The 22,094-nt window shown below is 58.5% G+C and overlaps 1 protein-coding gene across 1 annotated transcript; it reads left to right on the forward strand.

Annotated features, from left to right (window-relative positions):
* The first annotated feature begins 2,564 nt into the window (after window positions 1–2,564).
* TNPO3 (transportin 3) lies at window positions 2,565–22,086 on the forward strand. The gene is made up of 23 exons (XM_084306530.1): window positions 2,565–2,762; window positions 6,291–6,491; window positions 7,436–7,509; window positions 7,901–8,057; window positions 9,461–9,604; window positions 10,749–10,924; window positions 11,932–12,070; window positions 12,724–12,870; window positions 13,139–13,246; window positions 13,602–13,693; window positions 15,180–15,319; window positions 15,401–15,592; window positions 16,998–17,089; window positions 17,566–17,642; window positions 17,842–17,902; window positions 18,139–18,279; window positions 18,745–18,861; window positions 19,220–19,314; window positions 19,440–19,596; window positions 20,084–20,251; window positions 20,438–20,550; window positions 21,182–21,273; window positions 21,359–22,086. Exons 1-22 carry the CDS (start codon window positions 2,637–2,639, stop codon window positions 21,240–21,242), a joined length of 2,778 nt encoding a protein of 925 aa, XP_084162656.1. The 5' UTR covers window positions 2,565–2,636; the 3' UTR covers window positions 21,243–21,273; window positions 21,359–22,086.
* The last annotated feature ends 8 nt before the right edge of the window (window positions 22,087–22,094 follow it).

The following is a 22,094-nucleotide window of genomic DNA, read 5'->3' on the forward strand; positions in this document are numbered from 1 at the left end:
GGGTCTTCTGAGGGGGGGCTCTGAGGTTTCCTTGGGGCTCTGGCACGCCTCTATGGGGCTCTGGGGTCTCTCTGTGGGGTTTAGGGGTGTCTGTATGGGGTTTTGTGGTCTCCCATGGGGTTTTGGCATCTCCCTGTGGGATCTCTGGAGGATTTGGGGGTCTGCTGTGGGACTTTGGGGCCTTCTGTGGAGCTTTGGGGCCTTCTATGGGTTTTTTGAGGCCTTCTATGGGTCATCGGGGCCTTCTATGGAATGTTGGGGCCTTCTATGTTTTGGGGGGGGGGGGGGGTTTCCATGGGGCATTGTGGCCTTCTGTGGGGTTTTGGGGGCCTTCTATGGACTGTTAGGGCCTTCTATGGGGCTTTCTATGGAGTTTTGGGGCCTTCTATGGGGTATTTGGAGGCCTTCTATGGGCTGTTGGGACCTTCTATGGGGCCTTCTATGGAGCTTTGGGGCCTTCTATGGGGTTTGGGGGGCTTTCTATGGGGCATTGGGGCTTGCTATGGGGCATTGGCACGTCTCTGTGGGGTTTGGGGGTCTCCCAATGGGATACTGGCATATCTGTGGGGCCTGAGGTCTCTCTGTAGGACTTTGGGTTGTCCCTACAGGGTTCAGGGGTGTCCCTGTGAGATTTCGGGGCCTCCTTGGGGCCTTGGCATATCTCTGGGGGTCTTTGGGACCCCCCGCAGGCTTTGGGGTCCTGCTGGGGTCCCACTGTGTCACCTTCCCGACCCCAAACACCGACAACCCCAGCCCAGACGTGGGGTTCCTTTTGACGGACAAAACCTAAAATTGGGAAAGAAATTGGGTTTTCCTCACTTTTGGCAATTAACCCCTGAGGTTAATGGGATTCCCTGGGGTGATGGGACCCTCCTGGGGTTAATGGGATCTTCTGGGGTTGATGAGATCCTCTGGGGTTGATGGGATCCCCTTGGGGTTAATGGGATCCACTGGGGTTAATGGGATCCTCCTGGGGTTGATGGGATCCTTTGGGGTTGATCGGATCCCCCTAGGGTTAATGGGATCCACTGGGGTTAATGGGATCGCCCTGGGGTTAATGGGATCATCTGGGGTGATGGGATCACCCTGGGGTTATTGGGATCCCCTGGAGTGATGGGATCCACTGGGGTTAATGGGATCCCATTTGGAATGAGGGAACCCACTGGAGTTAATGAGATCCCACTGGGTAAAATGGGATCCCACCGGGAATAATGGGTTCTCGCTGGGGATAATGGGCTCCCACCAAGGATAAAGAGATCCACTGGGAATAATGGGAGCCCACTGGGAATGCGGGATCCACTGTGTTAATGGGATCAACTGAGAACAATGGAGCGCCATTTGGGACAATGGGATCCCACTGGGTTTAATGGGATCCCACTGGGCCGGGTTAATGGGGCTGGAGCAACTGGGGCAACTGGACAACTGGGCAACTGGGGCAACTGGGTAACTGGGGCAGCAGGACAATGGGGAAAACTGGGTAACTAGGACAACTGGATAACTGGGATAACTGGGTAACTGGGACAACTGGATAACTGGAGTAATTGGGATAACTGGGACAACTGGGTAACTGTGATAACTGGGATAACTGAGATAATTGGGATAACTGGACAACCAGAAAACTGGGATAACTGGGAACTGAGAAAACTGGGATAACCAGGTAACTGGGACAGCTGGGTAACTGGGCTAAGTGGTGTAATTGGGATAACTGGGACAACTGGGAAAATTGGGATAACTGGGACAACTGGGAAAATTGGGATAATTGGAACAATGGGGTAACTGGGATAACTGAGATAATTGGGATAACTGGACAACCGGATAACTGGGAAAATTGGGATAACTGGAATTGGGTAACTGGATAACTGGGATAGTTGGGATAATTGGGATAACTGGAACAACGGGGTAACTGGGATAACTGAGATAATTGGGATAACTGGACAACCGGATAACTGGGATAACTGGGAAAATTAGGATAACTGGAATTGGGATAACTGGATAACTGGGATAACTGGGTAACTGGGATAATCGGGGTAACTGGGATAACTGGGATAACTGGGAAGGCTGTTAACTGGGCAAACTGGGCCGGCCGGCCACCGGGCTAACTGTGCCGGCCGTCCAACCAGCTAACCGGCCCACCAGCGCCCCGCGCCGCCCGCTCACCGCCCATACTGGGCGAACTGGGCGAACTGGGCCGCCCCCCAGCGGCCACCCCCTCCCCGCCCCCCCCTCCCTCCTCCCCCCTTAAGCCCCGCCCCCCCCTCCGCTTCCCGCCGCCTCCCTTCCGCGTGGGGCGCACCCGGCCCCTTTTGCCCGCCGCACCCCCAACCCCTCGCCGACACCGTTCCGGCCTCCAACGTTCCGCCCCCCCTCTCCGCGGCCTCACCGGCAACCGGGAGCGGGGAAAACGGAGACATTGAGAAGCAACCGGGAGCACCGGGGAAAACCCGGGGGCGGCGGCAGAGCGGTCGGAAGGCTGGGGGGGGGGGGGGGGATAGGAGCAAGCGGCGGGGTGGTGAGGGGGGTTTTGGGGGTGGGGGGGAGCGGTTTAAGGGGTGCACCGCCGCGTCCCGGTACCGGCGCGGGGCCAGGAGATGGCGGCGGGCGGCGGGAGGCGCTGAGGGGGCGGCCGAGGAGGCGCCATGGAGGCCGGAGGGGCCAAACCCAGCCTGCAGCTGGTTTACCAGGCCGTGCAGGCCCTCTACCACGACCCCGACCCCAGCGGCAAGGAGAGGGCGAGCTGCTGGCTGGGGGAGCTGCAGAGATCGGTGAGAGGGGGGGGGGGGGGGGGCTGGGGGGGGTGGGGGGCAATGGGGGGGGGGATTGGGGGCAATGGGGGGCGGTTGGGGGGGGTTAGGAACAGGCCTGGGGGGTGGGGAGCGGGTATGGGGTTGGGGGGGGGTCGGGAAGGGGAGTGGGGGAGTCCCAGGTAGGTACTGGGGGGCCCTAGGAAGGGGCTGGGGGGGTCCTGAGTATTGGGGGGGGTCTCTGGGATATGGGGTTTGGGGGGGGTTTAGGAAGAGGCCTTGGGGGGTGGGGACCGGGTATGGGGTTTGGGGGGGGTCAGGAAGGGGTCTGGGGGGGTCCCAGGTAAGGGCTAGGGGGGCCTGGGTATAGGGTTTGGGGGGCGCTGTGGGGTTTGGGGTTTGGGGGGGTTTAGGAAGAGGCCTGGGGGGTGGGGACCGGGTATGGGGTTGGGGGGGGGTCAGGAAGGGGGCTGGAGGGGTCCCGGTTCAGGCCTGGGGGGGTCCCGTTTAGGGACTAGGAGGCCCTGTTTAGGGACTGGGGGTGTCCTGAGTATTGGGGGGGCCTCTGGGATATGGGGTTTGGGGGGGGTTTAGGAAGAGGTCTGGGGGGGTGGGGACCGGGTATAGGGTTTGGGGGGGGTTAGGAATAGGCCTGGGGGGGTGGGGACCGGGTATAGGGTTGGGGGGGGTCAGGAAGGGGCCTGGGGGGGTCCTGGTTAGGGACTGGGGGGGCCTCGGTTCAGGCCTGAGGGGGGTTGGGAAGGGGCTGAGGGGGTCCCGGGTATAGGGTTTGGGGGGGGCCTCTGGGATATGGGGTTTGGGGGGGGGCTTAGGAAGAGGCCTGGGGGTTGGGGACCAGGTATAGGGTTGGGGGGGGTCAGGAAGGGGCCTGGGGGGGCCCTGGTTATGGCCGGGGGGGGGGGGGGGGGACTCCGGGATTTGGGGTCTTGGGTGGGGGGGGTCAGGAATAGGCCTGGGGGGGCTCCCAGATATGGGGTTTGGGGGAGGGGGCAGGATTAGTATTAGGGGGGGGCTCTGGGATATGGGGCCGGGGGGGTCCCAGGATCAGGTTTAGGGGGAGGGCCCTGAGATAATGGGGTTGGGGGCCCCCGGGATATTGGGCTGGGGGGGGGCAGGATCAGTGTTGGAGGGGGCAGGGTATGGGGTTTGGGGTCATGTTTGGGGGGGGGTGTCCAGGATATGGGGTGTGGGGGGATCCCAGGTTGAGCTGGGGGGATCCAGGATATGGGATTTGGGGGCAATGTCCAAGGTATGGGATTTGGGGGGGCTTCAGGAACAGGGCAAGCTTGGGATTGCCCGGGGGGGGGGCTATTTTTTGGGGTTGGGAGGGGCCTTCATCATATTGGGTTTGCGGGGGTTTTGGGATTATTCCTGGGGGGGCTCCGGCACCACCGCCTGCTTTGGGTTCGCTCGGCTCAGGCTCTGCCAATCCCCCCTGTGCCCCCCCCAGGACAGCCCCAGTGCTCCCCCGCCCCCCCATAGCCCCACAGGGAGCTCCCCAAGCCCCGTTGGAGCCATCCCATATTAATCCCGTATTAATCCCGTATTAATCCCATATTAATCCCCCTTTATTCCTTCCTGGGGGGAGCCGCGTGGCAGCACCCCTGGGGGTGTTGCACAGCACCCCGAGCTCATCCCGACCCCATGTCCCCCAAAAACACCCCAAAAACCAGCCCCCGAGCTCACCCTGACCCCCAGTCCCCCAAAAAACACCCCAAAAACCAACCTCTGAGCTCATCCCAACCCCATATCCCCCAAAAAACACCCCAAAAACCAACCCCGGTGCCTGAGTTCGGTGCCTCAGCAGCTTGGGGTCGTGCCCAGTCCCTGGGGGGCCCATCCCAGCCCCCCTAACCCCCCCCTTTTGGGGTCTTTGGGGGCTTTTGGGGCACCCCAGCACCCTGAACCTACATCCCATTCAGCTGGGTCCCTCCCTGACCCCAAATCCCTGCTTCGGGCCCCCAGTGGAACCCTGCAAGTGGGAATCCCCCAAATTCTCACCAGTCCCTCGTGTCCTGCTGTGGGGACGCTGTCCCTGCCTCTCTCTGCCCCCCCAGGACACCCCAAAACCCCTTTTGGGACCTCCCGAGGCATTTTGGGGTCCCGCGGTGCCCCTTTTGGGGTGGCTGCACCTCCCCCTTCCTTGGCCCCGGGACGGCGAAGGGGGGCTTGGGGCCACCCCAGGACTGTGCCTGCAGGGTCCTGGACCCAAATTTGGGGTTTTTTGGGTCGGGAGGGGAGCGTCCCACATTGGGATCAGCGTGCCGTGCCCCCTCAGACACCAGAAACTCCCCAAATTTTCGCTTTTTCCTGATTTTTGGGGATTTTCCCATCTCCTCCCACGGGTTCCTGGCGCGGTTTCCAGCCTCGTGTCCAGGTCCTGCTCCTCGGGGCAGGGCACGGCCACTTTTGGGGGCTCGGACGACCCCAAAACGAGCTCTCCGCGTGCCGATGACACCCGGGGCATCTCCCAAAACCTTTTTTCCTCCTCAATTGGACCAAAATTCCCTATTTTAACATTATTTTAAACCCTCGCTGCCTCCAGGACACCCTGCACGCTGTTTGACCGCAAAGCGGGGCTGGATCCTCCCCTAACACCGCAGGGATGCTCGGGAACCCTGCGTCCCCAAAAAACATCCCCAAAATCTCCAAAATTCAACCATTTTCTGAGCATTTTCACCCCTTTTTGGTGAGCTCCGTCCTCCTCCCGCGGCATTTTCCTCCCGCACCACCGGGGCCGTGGCTCAGCGCCCCAAAATCTGCTGTTTTTGATTCCCCTACTAAATCCCCGTTTATTCCAAAATCCAAAACCAGCGGGCGTTTTAGGGCGAAAAAAAAACAAAACCAGTGGGCGTTTTAGGGCGAAAAAAAAAAAACAAAACCAGCGGGTGCTTTAGGGCAAAAAAAATCCAAAACCAGCGGGCGTTTTAGGGCGAAAAAAACCCAAAACCAGCGGGCGTTTTAGGGCAAAACAAACCAAAACCAGTGGGCGTTTTAGGGCGAAAAAAACACAAAACCAGTGGGCGTTTTAGGGTGAAAAAAAAAAACAAAACAAGCGGGCGTTTTAGGGCGGAAAAAAACCCAAAACCGGCGGGTGTTTTGGGGCGAAAAAACCCAAAACTGGCGGGTGTTTTAGGGCGAAAAAAAAACAAAACCAGCGGGCGTTTTAGGGTGAAAAAAAAAACAAAACAAGCGGGCGTTTTAGGGCGAAAAAAAAAACAAAACCAGCGGGCCTTTTAGGGTGGAAAAAAAAACAAAACCAGCAGGCGTTTTAGGGTGAAAAAATCCAAAACCAGCGGGCATTTTAGGGCGAAAAAAACCCAAAACCAGCGGGCGTTTTAGGGTGGGAAAAAAACCAAAACCAGCAGGCGTTTTAGGGTGAAAAAATCCAAAACCAGCGGGCGTTTTAGGGCAGAAAAAAAACAAAACCAGCGGGCGTTTTAGGGCGAAAAAAAACCAAAACCAGCGGGCGTTTTCGGGCGAAAATCAAGGGGAGAGGGTTTATTTTGGGGCTCCGTCTCCCCGCAGGTTCACGCCTGGGAGATCTCGGACCAGCTGCTGCAGATCCGTCAGGATGTGGAGTCGTGCTACTTCGCGGCGCAGACGATGAAGATGAAGATCCAGACCTCCTTCTACGAGCTGCCCACCGACTCGCACGCCTCCCTGCGCGACTCGCTGCTCTCCCACATCCAGAATTTGAAAGATCTCTCGCCCGTCATCGTCACCCAGGTAAGGAAAATTCACCCCGGGGGTTCGACGCGCCCCAGTTCCAGCCCGGTTTGGGGGCAACTGGTGGCCAGGCTCCGTCCTTTTTTGGTGCAGGATCACCCCACACCACGCGCCGTGCTCCCCGTGGCTGCCTCCACTTCTGCCACCGCTGATTTTTCCCCGAGCCAAAGCCTTCAGGCATCCCCCTGCCACTTTTTTTCCACCCCAGGCACTGCTGCAGGCATTCAACCGCCTCTCCCAGCACAAAATCCTTCACCCGTGCTCGTTCCCGAATCCTTTCTATTCCACCCATTTTTATGGCCCTGCTGGGAGAGGGAAGGGAGCAGGGCCCGGCCGCTCCCAGGGTGCGGTGTCGGGGACACCCCACGGGGTTCTTCTCTCTGGGAAATCCCTTTTTCATCACCACAGCCCTGGGTGAGGCTTTAAATCTTGAAATAACCCAGCGAAATCTTGAAATAACCCAGCGGGGAGGATCAAGAGGATCACAGGCTCCCGTGGGGACGATCGTCCCCAATTCACTTTTTCCCCAAAGACCTTGGTTAAGCTGGTGGCACTGGCAAAATGGTAAAGGAAAGGAGCCTGCAGCACTCCTGAAATAATAAAAAGCCTGAAATAATTTTCTCTAGCTGGGGAATCAGGGGACAGAGGTGTGTGACAGCACGAGGGGGTCAGGTTTTGTTCCCTGCCCCGCACAACCCCGTGTGGCTCCTCCAGAGGAGCCAAGGAGCCAGCACGGCTGCTCCAGAAGCACCCAGCGAGTAGAATTTGGGAAATTTGGGGATTCCCTGTGGCTAAATCGGGCAGCAGCAAGGCGTAAGGTGCCGATCCCACTCGGGAAACCCCTTTTTTGAAGGGGCTGAGCGTGGTTTGGGGCCCCGATGCCCACCTTTGGGTGTGGGTTTGGGATTGGCCCCCCCTGAGCCGTGTTCTCTCTCCTTTTCCAGCTTGCTTTAGCGATCGCAGACCTCGCCCTGCAGATGGCTTCTTGGAAGGGCTGCGTGCAGACGCTGGTTGAGAAGTAAGTGATATTTTTTTTGGGGGGGGGGATAAACCCCCCAAAATTTTGGGGGATATTTTTGGGGAGGAGCCGCGTCGGGGCCCCGTGTTCCCACCGCAAGGGGAGTTTCTGTTTCCCGATCAATAAAAGCGCCTCGGGGGGCTGGAGGAGAGGCTGCTCCTGGCTCTGTGCGATAAAACACGCAGCTCTCTGACCCTCAGGGGCTTCCCTCACCCCTGGCTTTGTTCCTTTTGGGCCCCTCTCAGCATTACCCCACCAAACATCGAGGTCGGGTTCGGTTGCCACCACCCTGGGCCCTCCGGCTCCCTTCACCCGCCCCGTTTTCCTTAATTTTCACCCGTTTCCCTTCATTTTCTCTGCCTTCACCCCTCGCACCTCTCCTTCCTGCCAGGTACAGCAACGATGTCACCTCGCTGCCCTTCCTGCTGGAGATCCTCACGGTGCTGCCCGAGGAGGTCCACAGCCGCTCCCTGCGCATCGGGGCCAACCGGCGCACCGAGATCATCGAGGACCTGGCTTATTACTCCAGCACGGTCGTCTCGCTGCTGGTAAGAGTCCTGCCCGGCTGCTCGGGGAGCTGGAGGAGCTGCTTCTCCCTCCACGTCACCAATTTGGGTCGCTCCGGGCTGTGATCAAAGCTGGAGGAGGGAAAAAAATGCGTCAAAACTGCTTTTATAGGGCTGGCGCTGAGCAGAATGAAGTCCTAACCCGTCACGCTCAGGTTCCTGTTAGTGCTGGGCTGAGAATTGAGGGAGTTCTGGTGGTTTTGTCCTCTTTTTTGGGGTCTCTGCTGCCCGCTCTCCACTCCAGGCCAGGCTGGACGGGGCTGGGGGCAGCCGGGGCTGGTGGGGGGGGTCCCTGCCGTGGTAGGGGGCTGGAGCCTGCTCATTTTTGAGGTCCCTGCCAACCCAAACCACCCCAGGATTCGTAAGTTCAGGAAAACCTCTTCGATCTCACAGCTGGGCTCCAGTGGGTGGCTGGGACCCGGCTCCTGCGCAGCCTGCGGCAGTTTGGGGTTATTTTTTGGGGTGAAATGAGAGAACCCCGGCCTGTTTCGGGGTGTGCACACACAGGTATTGTCACCGACCCCTCAGAGAGATCCTTAGAGACTCGGCTTCCTTTTCTCACAACCCTTCCAGCCTGGTACACTCCTGATCCTCACCCTGCTGCGACCACCCAAGGCTACAGATTTATCTCCACGGCGTGTTTGCTGCTGCCAAAACCGGGCTTTGCTGTGACCGTGTTCAAACTGTCCCTGTGGCAAACCTCCTGGCTTGTCCCCAGGGGCTTCCCCTTTCACATTTTCCGGGATCTGGGTGCTGGGAGCCTCAAAAAGTCAGGGCAGCAGAGGGTGAGCTCTGGGATGAGTGAATCCTCCCCGTGCCATCCTGGCTTCCTCCCTTCCCAAGAGAGCCTTCTCGTGCCCTTTGGTGTTATTTGAGTCCCGTAGATGAGCAGCCAGCCTGATCCTCTGGCTAAAACGAAGCCCAGGCCTTAATTTCTCGAGCTTCCCGTTAAGTTTTCACCATTTCATGTCTGTTTTTAAAGAGGGAAAGGAACCGTGCCCCTCTCACCCTCTCCTTTTTGGGGAGAGGAGCGGTCGTTTCCCCTCGTTTCCCAGAAAACCCCCGCCCGGGGACTTTAACCAGCTGCCTGAGGGGCAAACCTCAGTTTCCCCTGTAGGATTTGGGTGCGAAAATCACTTTTTTGAGTCGGAAAATGGGCTTTTAAACATTTTTGGTGGCAACTAGGCTGGCGTACAACACCCACCTGCAGGATCTGCACCCCTCTGTGTGGCTCCAGCACCGCCGAGGGTTCTGTGCACCCTCGGGGGGATGAGCACCAGGGCTGGTTCTTGGTGTAGAAGCTCCAGGACAGCCTCCCAAAAGTCGTTTTTTGTCTGAAATCATGTTCTGGAGTCCTGAGCACTCCTTCCTTCCCCCTCCTGCAGATGACGTGCGTGGAGAAAGCGGGCAACGACGAGAAGATGCTCATCAAAATCTTCCGGTGCCTGGGGAGCTGGTTCAACCTGGGCGTCCTGGACAGCACCTTCATGGCCAACAGCAAGCTGCTGTCGCTGCTCTTCGAGGTGCTGGTGAGTTTTTCAGGCCTGGGGTTGTTTTTCCGGAGCAAACTCGGACCTGGAGCAATTCCTGGAATCAATTCTGGGACCAGAGGGACCCGAGGTGCCTCCGTCGTGGTCCGGGAGGGGGCCTGGGTCTCTAAAACCTCGTGGGGCTCCTCCGTAGCAGCACAGAACTGGGCAGCAGAGCTCGATAAAAGGCAGAAAAGCTTCCCTAATTTGGGGTGAAACCTTCTGGGAAAGGCACAGCTCTACCAGAGCCCATCACTTGGGGGAGGTGCGGCGTTGGCAGAGCTTTTGGGAGCGAGCAGAAACGCCCGAGCAGCGCTTCCACCTCCTCAGCCCCCTTCCTGCTTTAAGGGGGTTGTTTTGGGATTCAAAGGCTTGGAGAAAGCACCAGGTGTTGATTTCATCTGCTTAGCACTAAATTCACTGCTGTTTTTTCTCCGGATTTTCACCAAAACGCTTCATAAATTCCCTTTTTGAAGTTTTGCCTCAGAACGTCAGCTCCCCGAGGGGATTTTTTTGGGCACGTGGGAGAGCCCCCGAGCCCCGTGGACCAGGGGAGGGTTTGGAGAGCCCGGTGGGGCGGTGAAAGAGCACCCGAGGAGCAGCAATTCCTGCAGGAGGGAGGAAGCTCGGGCTGCAAACGAGGGCTGCAAACGAGGGCACCTTCATTTGCATCCGTGCAAGGAAACCAACGGCACATGCAAACGAGGGCCCTCGGTCAGCGGGGGGAAAGGGCAGATGATATCAGGGCAGGAACCCGTGCCCCAGGGGACCTTCCCCTCCTGCTGGTGTCGTTTTTAAGCCTGATGTTTGTCCCGGGGGGGTGCCGTGAGGCTGGGTGGGCTGCGGTTTGGATGCTTTGAGACCCCAGGCGAGAGGCACCCGCGGAGCCGCGCCCTCGTCTCCCTCCTCGACTGCTCGGGGCGCTTGCTCCAGCAGCTTTGCACCATTTCCTGCCAAATGGGACCCAAATTCCCCCTCCCCAGCCCACCACGGCGGTCGATATTCCCCCTCTCCCCTCCCTGTGCACGCGAGGGTTGTGCAGGGGCTGGAGGAAACCCTCCAAAAGCCACGGCGCCGACACGAGGGCTTCGCAGAGCCGCCCCGGGGCTCACTTCTGCTTCTTTTTTTTTTTTTTTTTTGGCAGCAACAGGACAAAACCTCCTCGAACCTCCACGAAGCCGCCTCGGACTGCGTCTGCTCGGCCCTCTACGCCATCGAGAACGTGGAGACCAACCTGCCCCTGGCCCTGCAGCTTTTCCAGGGCGTCCTCACCCTGGAGAGCGCTTACCACATGGCCGTGGCCAGGGAGGACTTGGACAAGTAAGTCAACTCCCGGCGGTGACGAAGTGCCCGGGGTTATTTTTGGAGCCCGTGCTGCTCGCTGAGGCGCTCCAAAACCTCTGGTGCAAAGCAGAGGCTGCAAACGAAGCAAGCTGGGGGATTCCCCGCCCCGCTGCAGCGCTGCGTTCCCCCGGGTGGCGCTCTGCATCGTGCCCAGAAGGGGTGAACCCTAAAATCCCGCAGCCTTCCTGCCCCAAAAACCTCTGAAGCCCCCAAAAACCACGCTGAAAGCTGTGTTGGCTGCCCCCCAACCGGAGACCCCCCAGTTCTCCACCTCCACCAGTCCTTTATCACAAACACCAGGAGAATTTGCTCAATTCCTCACCATTTAAAGTGTTGTGGGTGGGCACAGCCTCCTTGGGGTGAGCCCACCCCGTGGCCAGCCCCTTTCCTTCCAGCTTCCATTTCAAACCTGAGAGGTTTGGGAAGGTTTTGGGGGTGGAGGCTGCTGTCCTGCTGCTTCCACCCCGGGGATTTTGAGCTCCTCGTGCCCCATTTCTCACCTGGCCCCTGCTCACTCCGTGGGTGGACGAGGTCCAAATAACGTGTACCTTTGACCCGAAGGAGTTCAGAGCTTCTGATATAGAATCCTAGAATCATTAGGGCTGGAAAAGCCCTAAAAGATCTGGTCCAACACCCGCCTACCACCACTGTCACCACCAAACCCTGTCCCCAAGCACCACGTCCAACCTCTCCTGGAGCCCCCCCAGGGACGGGGACTCCCCCACCTCCCTGGGCAACCCGTCCCAACGCCTGGCTCCTCTTTCTGAGCAGAAATCTCTCCTCATTTCCAACCTCAACCTCCCCTGGCACAACTCGAGGCCGTTCCCTCTGCTCCTACCACTGGTTCCCTGTGAGCAGAGTCCACCCCCCAGCTCCCCACAACCACGTGGGGATTCCTGCAGCACCCGAGAGCCCCCATCCCCGGCACAACGCCCTTACAGACCCTCCTGGAACATTTCTCACCCCGTTTCTCCCCTCTCCAGGGTGCTCAATTACTGCCGTGTGTTCACTGAGCTCTGTGAGACCTTCCTGGACAAAATTGTCTGCACGCCGGGCCAAGGGCTGGGCGACCTGCGCACGCTGGAGCTGCTGCTGATCTGCGCGGGCCACCCGCAGTACGAGGTGGGTGCTGCTCCTCCCGGCACCCAAATTGGCTCACCCGAGGCTGAGGCAGTGGGAAATCATCCTGGGAGGGGTGCTGGGGGCTTCGTCCTCTTGGTTTAAACCTCACGGGACTGTAACTTAGCTCCTGCTGGCTTTGTCTTTGTCAGATAAAAGCGGGGTGGGCGCTTTGTGGGTGCCAGCAGCCCCCTTTGTGGTCTCCCTTGGCCATAACCTCATGCTCAGGAGGACCCAGAGCTCCCCAAAAAAATAAATGGCCAGTGGGGACACACATTTATCATTGGAAGGAGCGACAGCCAGCATATCTTCTTTGGTTTTACTTTTCCAGGGATAATTTTTGCTTTCCTCAGAGGGCTGGTGGCAGGTTTTCAGGCTAACTGTGGATTTAAAATCCCCTGTTACGTGACCAGCAGCAGGACCACGTTTTTTTGTGGCCTGAAGAAGTATTTCTGCCCGTGGAAAATCTGTGTGACCCCACAGGTCCCCCCTGGAGCTCGGGACGTGGTGCCAACACCCCGGTGGTGACGAGCCGCTGCCTTTTTTTTTTTATAATTTTATTCTTTTTTTTTTTTAAATCTTCCTGCCACTGCCTTTTTTTTTTTTTTTTTATAATTTTATTCTTTTTTTTTTTTTTTTTAAATCTTCCTGCCCAGGTTGTGGAAATCTCCTTCAACTTCTGGTACCGGCTGGGGGAGCACCTGTACAAGACGGACGACGCGGTGATCCACAGCATCTTCAAAGCCTACATCCAGCGCCTGCTCCACGCTCTGGCCAGGCACTGCCAGCTCGACTCGGACCACGTAAGGGTGGAACAGCTCCCCAAGGAGCTTTGGGGCACTGCAGGTGGTGCTGCCACACTTAAAATTGCAGGGAGAGGGCTGGGAGTAATTAAAACTGCTGCCTGGCACCTCCTGTTGCCCCCCAAAATCCCCTCCAGCCCCTCTGCCTGGGGAGAGGGGAGCAGGGATGGGTTTCTGTCCTGAAATGTGATTTCTGCTCGTGTGCTGGCGTGGCCGAGGGGCCTCCAGGAGCTGTTTTAACACCTCTGCTCTCCGTGCTCTCCTCTAGGAGGGTGTCCCCGAGGAGACGGACGATTTTGGGGAGTTCCGGATGCGGGTCTCGGACCTGGTGAAGGATCTCATCTTCCTGGTGGGCTCGGTGGAGTGCTTTGCTCAGGTGGGTTCTGCCCCGCGCTGCCGGCCCCGTGGGACTCCTCCTGTCATGCCCTGCACCTTCTGGCTCCATCCAGGCCTCAAAACACCCCCTGGGAGCCTTCAGAGCAAGGAGGAAGCCCCCCACACACACAAATCACCTCCTCGAGCACGAGGAAGAGGCCGAGAGAGGCGCTGGGGATGTTTAGGGGGGAGCAGCTCTGGCGTTTTGGGGATCCTGAAGCAGCCGGGTGCTTTGTGACCAGCGAGGCTTCGTGCAGGGAGGGGGGTTGGCGTGATGGGAGGAAGAGGTGGAGGTCTCGGGGAGGGTCTGGGGGCTGCAGTGGTGGCTCTTTTTGTGACCAGCTCTCCTCCCCCAGCTCTACGCCACCCTGAAGGATGGGAACCCGCCCTGGGAGGTGACGGAAGCTGTCCTCTTCATCATGGCCTCCATCGCCAAGAGCGTCGACCAGTGAGTGCCGCTGGCCCTGCTGGTGGCCCCGCGGCCGTGGGGTTTGCTCAATATCCCAAGGACACTCGTGGGGTTGGGTTTTCCCAGGCAGAAAGCGGGATTCACACGTTTAAAACCTGCTTCAGCTCAAGCAGGACGTCGAGCAGCGCACCGGCACAGCACCCCCTGCCCGTGTTGGGGTTGGGGTCTCAATTCCCAGCTGGGAACGGGACCCAGGATGGAGCTGGGACCACGGGAAGCATCCAAACCCCTTTTTTTTTCTGTTCTCATTGTGTTTTTGGACACTTTTTTTCTGTGCCAAGGCCTCTCTGCCCGGCGTTATCTCCAGTTCTATTTCTGCTTGGCCTCCCCCTGACCTTGTGCCTCCGGGGCTGGGGATAAAGCAGGAGCTGGGCCCTGCTCTCCCAGAGAGGGCAGGCACTGCTGGTGCCGTGGTGGCCACCTGGGGATCGTGGTGGCCACCTGGGGATCAGCAGCAGCCTCCTGGTGGCCTGGGGAGAGCCGGGGGAGGCTTCATTTTCATGCCATGGGCATCTCGGTGATCCCTGGGGGTCCCTCTCAGCCCAGGGTGTGCAGGGGTTGTGATTCCAGCAGGGGTGGTTCTGGGACTCCCTTCGCAGCCCAGCACCTTCTGGGATTCCCTTTCCATCTGAGGTTGCTCTGTGGTTTATTTCTACCCAGGGTTGTTCTTTGATTCCCTTTCCACCTGGGCTTACTCTGATTTCATTTCCACCCCGTGTTATTCTCTGGTTTATTTCCACCTGGAGTTATTCTGTGATTCCCTTTCCACCCAGGGATCTTCTGTGGATTTCATTTCCACCAGGGTTTATTCTCTGATTTATTTCCACCCAGTGTTACTCTGAGATTCCCTTTCCACCCGGGGTTATTCTGTGATCCCATTTCCACTGGGGGTTATTCTGTGGCTGTGTTTCCAACCCAGGATCTTCTGTGATTCCCTTTCCACTTGGGGATGTTCTGTTGATTTCATTTCCACCTGGAGATGTTCTGTGATTTATTCCCACCCGGAATTGTTCTGATTTCCTTTCCACCCAGAATTACTCTGTGATTTATTTTCATCCAGGGATCTTCTGTGATTCCATTTCCATCTGGGGTCATTCTGTGATTCCTTTTCCATCTCAGGTTATTTTGTGATCCCATTTCCACCCAGGGATCTTCTGTGATTCCCTTTCCACCGGGGTTTATTCTGTGATTTCATTTCCACCTGGGGTCATTCTGTGATTTCTTTCCACCTGGGGTTTTCCTGTGATTCCCTTTCCACCCTGGGTTCTTCTCTGATTTCTTTCCACCCGTGGTCACTCTGCTTCCCTTTGCAGCTGGCTCTGCCCGGTGGCTCCTGCTCCAGCCGTGGTTACCCCACACCCCTACGACCAAGCCAGCTCCTTTCGGGACAACCTTTATGGGGAGGGGGCGAGCACATCGAGCCCCTTCCCACGGCCTCATCCCATCCCTCTTCCTTCCTCCACAGGGAGAACAACCCCACGCTGGTGGAGGTGCTGGAGGGAGTGGTGCGGCTCCCCGAGAGCGTGCACACCGCCGTGCGCTACACCAGCATCGAGCTGGTGGGCGAGATGAGCGAGGTGGTGGACAGGAACCCGCAGTTCCTGGGTGAGTTTCCTCCCGGGGTAAAACCCCCCCAGCTCCCTGCTAACCCCCCCAATTTCTCACCGAGCTGTCCTTGCTCTGCAGATCCCGTTCTGGGCTACCTGATGAAGGGGCTGTGCGACCGGCGCTTGGCCTCGGCCGCTGCCAAAGCCATCCACAACATCTGCTCCGTGTGCCGGGACCACATGGCACAGCACTTCACCGGGCTGCTGGAGATCGCCCGCTCCCTCGACTCCTTCACGCTGTCTCCGGAGGCTGCCGTGGGGCTCCTCAAGGGTGAGTGTGGGCAGGAGAGGCAGGGATGCGTGGTTTTGGGGCTCGGAGCTTGCCCAAAATCTCCACCCCCCTGGGCAGGAGGTGAGGTGTTGGGTCTGCGTGGCGTGGAGGTGGTGGGAGGGTGAGATGCGGGGAGGTTTGGAGTTGGAGAAAGAGGAGAAAGTGAGGAGGAGGGAAAAGGAAGGGGTAAAAAAAGAGGAGGGAAAAGGAAGGGATTAAGAAAAGGGAAAAGGAAGGGACTACAAAATAGGAAAAAAGGATTTAAGAAAAGAAAAAGAGGAAAAAGTAGGGGATTAAAAAAAGGAGAGGGAAAAGGAGGGGATTAAAAAAATGAAAAGGGAAGGGATTAATAAAAGAGGAAAAAGGAGGGGATTTAAGAAAAGAAAAAGAGGAAAAGGAAGGAATTAAAAAGGAGGGAAAAGGAGGGGATTAAAAAAAAGAAGGAAGGGATTAAAAAAAGGGAGGGAAAAGGAGGGGATTTAAAAAAAAAAAAAAAGGGAAAAGGAGGGGATTAAAAAACAAAGAGGGCTCTCTGGGTTGTCTGCGTGCCGTGCAGATGCTCGGAACTTGAGATGCGGGGAGGTTTGGAATAGTTGAAAGAAAAAAAAGAAGTGAGAGTAAAAAGGAAGGGATTTAAAAAAAGGATGGAAAAGGAAGAGGTTAAAAAAGGAGGAAAAAGGGGATTTAAGAAAGGAAAAGGAAGGGATTAAAAAAAGGGAGGGAAAAGGGATTTAAGAAAAGAAAAAGAGGAAAAAGTAGGGGATTAAAAAAAAGGGAGGGAGAAGGAAGGGATTAAAAAAATGAAAAGGGAAGGGAGTAAAAAAAAGAAAAAGGGAATTTAAGAAGAGATAAAGAGGAAAAGGAGGGGATTTAAAAAAAGGAAAAAGGAGGAGATTTAAAAAAAGAAAAAGAGCAAAAGGAAGGGATTCAAAAAAGGAAAAAGGGGATTCAAGAGAGGAAAAGGAACGGATTAAAAAAAGGGAGAGAAAAGGGATTAAAAAAAAAAAAGGAGAGAGGAAAAGGGGAAAAGGTCTCCAAGATCACCAAGCCCAGCCATCAGCCTGACCTCCTGAGCCCCACCACCAAACCCCATCCCTCAGCACCACCAAGGGCACCCAATGCCCCTCGGTGCCCCAACCACATCCCCGGTGGGTTCCTGGCCTTTAAAAACTCTCAGCTGGCCACAGGAGGCAGAAAATTGCTGGTTTTTATCATTTTCCACACGATTTGGGCAGCGGGATGCGCTCGCGTCGGGGCCTCGGAGGCTCCCCAGGGGCTCGGGTGCCCACCTTTGACAGCGGGGCGGCCGTGGGGCTGAGGGCTTCGTGCTTAAAGGGCTGAGGAGGGGATTTTGGGGCTGTGGTGCTGATTCCTGACCCCTTTTTTTTCTTTTTTCCTGTTTCAGGCACCGCGCTGGTGCTGGCCAGGCTGCCCCTGGAGAAGATCGCCGAGTGCCTCAGCGAGCTCTGCGCCGTGCAGGTGATGGCGCTGAAGAAGGTAGGGCCCCGTGGCTCCTGCTGCACCCCCGGGGGCTTAAATGGGCTCCCGATGCTGAACCTGGAGGGTGGGAGAGAAAAATCCGCTCCCCAGAGACCCCCGCGTGTGCCAGGAGCTGCCCTCGAAGGCAGACGGTGGCTTATAGCCTGGGCCAGGCCCCCAAAATGGGGCCGTGGGGGCTTTTTGGGGGAAGATTATCGCCCCCATTATATTTGGGGGCTTTCTTGGGGTCAGGGAGAGCAGGGACGGATTTGGTGAGCCCAGAGGAGGCTCGGCGTGTGGAGAGGGAAAGGGAAAAGCCTCCCTGAGCTTTTGGGGTAACCCTCATGCATGTGGCCAAGACCAGGAGCCATTCAGGTCCTGGGTAAAGGTTTTCTGTGCCAGGATCCGTGGTGCTGCTCCTGCCAGAACAAAGAAATGTCCCTGGGCTGGAGGGATGACATTCCTGATGTCCCCACCTTTCGTTTTTCTTCCAGCTGCTCTCTCAGGAGCCGAGCAACGGCCTCTCCTCAGACCCCACAGTGCCCCTGGACCGGCTCGCCGTCATCTTTAGGTACAGGGGATGCAGCCTGAGCGGGGCTAACAGCCTCCAGCCCCCACAGCAGGGGCTGAGCGCGGGGTCCTGGCCCCTCTGAGCCCCTTCCCCGCAGCCCCTGTGGGTGCTGGGCCTCCCAGCCCCTTTTCTTACCTTTCTACCCCCAAAAACGACGGCGTAGAGGAAGGGGGGGTTGACCTTTCTCTGCCTTTCGCAGGCATACCAACCCCATTGTCGAAAATGGGCAGATCCACCCGTGCCAAAAAGTCATTCAGGAGGTGAGTTTGGGGAATTTTGGGGGTGGGGAGAAGACGTCGGGTTGGGGGGAACGGTGCTGCTGGAGGTGCCACGCTGGTCCCGTCTCCGAGTCGGAGCCAATTCACACACCCCAAAACCAGCACCCGAGGGGCATCTCCCTGCCGTTTTTTGGGTCAGTTTGGGCCTTTTTTCGCTCCGAGCCGTGGCGGGGTCTCACATGCTGTTTCCTTTTCTCACATTTCCCCTCCCTGCACAGATCTGGCCCGTGCTGTCGGAGACCCTGAACAAACACAGTGCCGATAACCGCATCGTGGAGCGCTGCTGCCGCTGCCTGCGCTTCGCCGTCCGCTGCGTGGGCAAGGGCTCGGCCGCGCTGCTGCAGCCGCTGGTCACGCAGGTACGTGGGGTCTGCCTGGGGTGGGGGTCACCTCTCCCTGCAGCAGCCCCCGCCGTGGGGACAGGGACGGGGACAGGGACGTGGCCGAAAGCGCCGCGAGCTCCTGCACAAACCCGTGTGGGCATCAGGGAGCTTTGAACCGCCCGTGAGCCCCACCAGGGGTCGTGGATGTGATTTTTGAAAGGGATACAAAGAGATGTGGCAGCGTGTGGCCCCCCCAGGGAGACAGAGCTCAGCTCGGTGGCCCCCACGCCCCCCAGCTTTAGGCTGGGCTGAGCTCTAAAGGAGAGGAACCTGCGCTCGCTTGGGGTCCCCGCAGTGCAGGGGTGCTCCGGAGCACCAGAAGAGCCCCCAGGCAGCCCCTGTGCTCTTGGGATGTGCCCCCAATAGGGCTGGGGGCTCTGAGTGGGGGGCTGGGGGCGGTGTTTGCAGTGGGCTGGCATCACGTCGTGCCTCTCCCCGCAGATGGTGAACGTGTACCGGGCACACCAGCACTCCTGCTTCCTCTACCTGGGCAGCATCCTGGTGGACGAGTACGGCATGGAGGAGGGCTGCCGGCAGGGGCTGCTCGACATGCTGCAGGTAATCGCCCACCGGGGGGGCAGCGGGGGTCCTCGGAGCCTCTGGGATGAGTCCTGTTAGGGCAGGGGGAGCCAGGAACCTCCCCTGCAGGTCCCCTGGGTGGTGGGAGCAGTGATAGTGGGGAGAAGCGAGGCTCTGACCTGCTCCCTGTGGTCCGTGCTGGGGATTTGCAGGTGGAGAGGAGGGCTCGGACAGGGGGAGGGCCGAGCTGGACTCCAACATCCCCCTCCGTGGGGTCTCTCTGCCTGTCCTCCCTCCTGCCGACGGGGCTGGCTCGGGGTCTCATCAACCAAAATCGCCGTAACGACCTCTAATTGCTGACAAACCCCCTCTCCCCTCCTCCTCCTCCTCCTCCTAGGCGCTCTGCATCCCCACCTTCCAACTCCTCGAGCAGCCCAACGGCCTCCAGAACCACCCGGACACCGTGGACGACCTCTTCCGCCTGGCAGCCAGGTTCTTTGCTCCCTTTTTCACCCCCTTCTCCTTCCTGGAGCCTTCTCGGTGCCACCAGGGCAGCGTGCCCGTCCCGTGTTGGTGACCCCCTGGTGTCCTGTCCCCCCCCCTCTCTGTCCTCGCAGGTTCATCCAGCGCAGCCCCGTCACCCTGCTGCGCAGCCAGGTGATGATCCCCATCCTGCAGTGGGCCATCGCCGCCACCACCCTGGACCACCGGGACGCCAACTGCAGCGTCATGAAGTTCCTGCGAGACCTCATCCACACCGGGGTGGCCAACGACGTGAGTGTGTCCCCCCCCCCTGCCCGGGGAGGAGGGGGGGGACAGGGATGGGGTCTGTTCCCGTGGGATGCCGTCCTGGGGGGGCTGCAGGAGGGCTGGGGAGGGACTCTGTGTCAGGGGGGCACGGGGAATGGCTTTAATCTGGAGGAAGGTAGGTTTGGATTAGAGATTAGGAAGAAATTGTTTATTATGAGGGTGGTGGGTAGGTTTAGATTAAAGATTAGGAAGAAATTCTTTGTTATGAGGGTGGTGAGGCCCTGGTGCAGGCTGCCCCGAGGAGCTGGGGGTGCCCAAGGCCGGGCTGGATGGCACTGGGAGCAGATGGGGCTGGTGGGAGGGGTCCCTACCATAGAAAGGATTGGGATTAGATGGGTTTTAAGTTCCCTTCCGACCCAATCCTTTTGTGATTCTCCAATTCCGTGAGATGCCCGGGGTGCTGCCCGCTTCTCGGCACCCCCTCACCCTCTTTTCACCCCTCCCCTTGCAGCACGAGGAGGACTTCGAGGTGCGCAAGGAGCTGATCGGGCAGGTGATGAACCAGCTGGGCCAGCAGCTCGTCAACCAGCTGCTGCACACCTGCTGCTTCTGCCTGCCCCCATACACCCTGCCCGACGTCGCCGAGGTGCTCTGGGAGATCATGCAGATTGACCGGCCGGTGAGAGGGGAGCGCGGCGCGGCCCCGGGGGTCCTCCTCGTGATGGGTTGGGGGGCAAATGATGCTTGGATTGGGGGCAAAAGCTGCTTGGATCGAGCGTGGCTTTCTCCTGGGGTGTCCCGTGGTGCTGAGCTGCTGCCTCTCCTCCTCCTCCTCATCCTCCTCCTCTTCTTCCTCCTCCTGCAGACGTTTTGCCGCTGGCTGGAGAATTCCCTGAAGGGCTTACCAAAGGAGACGACGGGAGGAGCCATCCAGGTCACACACAAGCAGCTGACAGACTTCCACAAGCAGGTCACGAGGTGAGGCTGAGGGGGGGGGGAAAAAAACTCCTCTCAGGGGGTTCCCCCCAACTTCTGAGGGGAGCCTCAACGCCTCTCTCGCCGTCCTCACCCACCCCCAGCGCCCGCATCCTGCCCAGACCATTCCAACCCCAACCACGCCGCTGGTGCTGAGCGGGGCCCATCCCTACGGGGCTGCTCCTCCAGTTCCTTGCAGCCCCCCCGGAGGGTTTCAGACCCTGCATGGGCACGGTTTGTCCCCTGGCACCGGGTCCTGCTGGGATTTTACCCCTGGCACTGCCCCGGCCGTTCCCAGCGCGGCGCCGTGGGGAGTTCCCAGCCCTGACAGGTTTTTCCTCTCCTGCAAACGCTGCATCAGGGTGCTGGCGCCTTGCACCCGCCCTGCCCGCTCCTCCCAGTCGCTGTGGGATCGCTGAGCCCCGCTCTGAGCCCTGGGGGCTGCGGGGTGGCACCCCAAGGACAGCGCTGGGGGCTCGCCGCGCTGCCTTCATGTCCTGGGTGTGTCTGCGCTCCCCCCCCACTCCGGGAGGGCATCGCCCAAACTTTGGGGAAGCCAAAATTGTGACTCAACATCCCCGTCCAGTCCGGCTGTCCTTCCCCTAACGCAGCCGTCCTTCCTCTTGTCCTGCAGCGCCGAGGAATGTAAGCAGGTCTGCTGGGCTCTGAGGGACTTCACCCGCCTCTTCCGATAGCTCCGGCACCGGCACGGCGCCTGTCTCCCAGGTAGGGCTCGGCCACGCCACGGGGCTTGAGGGCTGCGGCGTTGCCCTGACCCTCTCCCTTCCCCTCCCCTCCCCTCCCCTCCCAGGAATGTCTTTTAATTAGAAGAAGACAGGAAACGAAGAAAAACGAGAACGTGTCCCACAATCAGCAACCTTCGTCGCGGCCGAGGGCTTTCACTCGCTCCAGCGCGTCCCGCCAGCCGCGGCCGCCGCGTGCCGGAGGAGGGCTCGGCGCGTCCCGTGCCCGCGCCACGGCCCCGAAACAAGAAAAGAAATCAACGGGGGAAAAAAAAAACAAACAAAAAAACAAACAAAAAAAAGCAACAACAAAAAAAAAAACAGAACCACCGGCAGAAAATGAATTTGCCTGGCAGCAAAACAAGAGCGCAAAGTAGAAAACTTTCTGTGAAATGAAAAAGAAAGAAAGAAACACCGATTCCTTCAGGAACCGTGGGGTTTCCACCGTACCCAGCAGCGAGGGGGTGGCTGCTGGGCGCCCCCCCCGGCCCCTCGCGGGCAGCAGGGGGAGGCCGGGGCTCGGCCCGGGGATGCGCAGCGGCAGCGGCTTCGTGGAACAGACGCAGGCGGGACAGACTGTTTAAATATATATTATATATTTTTTTTTCTTTTTTTTTTTTCTTTTTGGTTTGGTTTATTATTTTTTTTTTTTTGGTTTTTATTATTATTTGGTTTCTTTGGGGTTTGAGCGAGCGCGGCGGAGACGGCTCGAGCGAGTGCAGGGACAGGGCTGGGAGACGGCCCTGGGCGCGCGGGGCTCCGCGGGCGCGCATGCTGTTCCGTCTGGTGTTGTAGCCATCTCGA

The sequence above is a fragment of the Netta rufina genome, assembly GCF_964035555.1.
Source record: "Netta rufina genome assembly, chromosome: 1".
Taxonomy (NCBI): Eukaryota; Metazoa; Chordata; class Aves; order Anseriformes; family Anatidae; genus Netta; species Netta rufina.

What these genes read in the sequence shown, in the direction of transcription:
- TNPO3 (XM_084306530.1), top strand. Translation starts at nt 2,637, where the DNA reads ATGGAGGCCGGAGGGGCCAAACCCAGCCTGCAGCTGGTTTACCAGGCC. An exon ending in GCCAGCTCGACTCGGACCAC is followed by an intron (nt 12,871 to 13,138) that starts GTAAGGGTGGAA and finishes GCTCTCCTCTAG; the next exon opens with GAGGGTGTCCCCGAGGAGAC. An exon ending in GGCTGCTCGACATGCTGCAG is followed by an intron (nt 18,862 to 19,219) that starts GTAATCGCCCAC and finishes TCCTCCTCCTAG; the next exon opens with GCGCTCTGCATCCCCACCTT.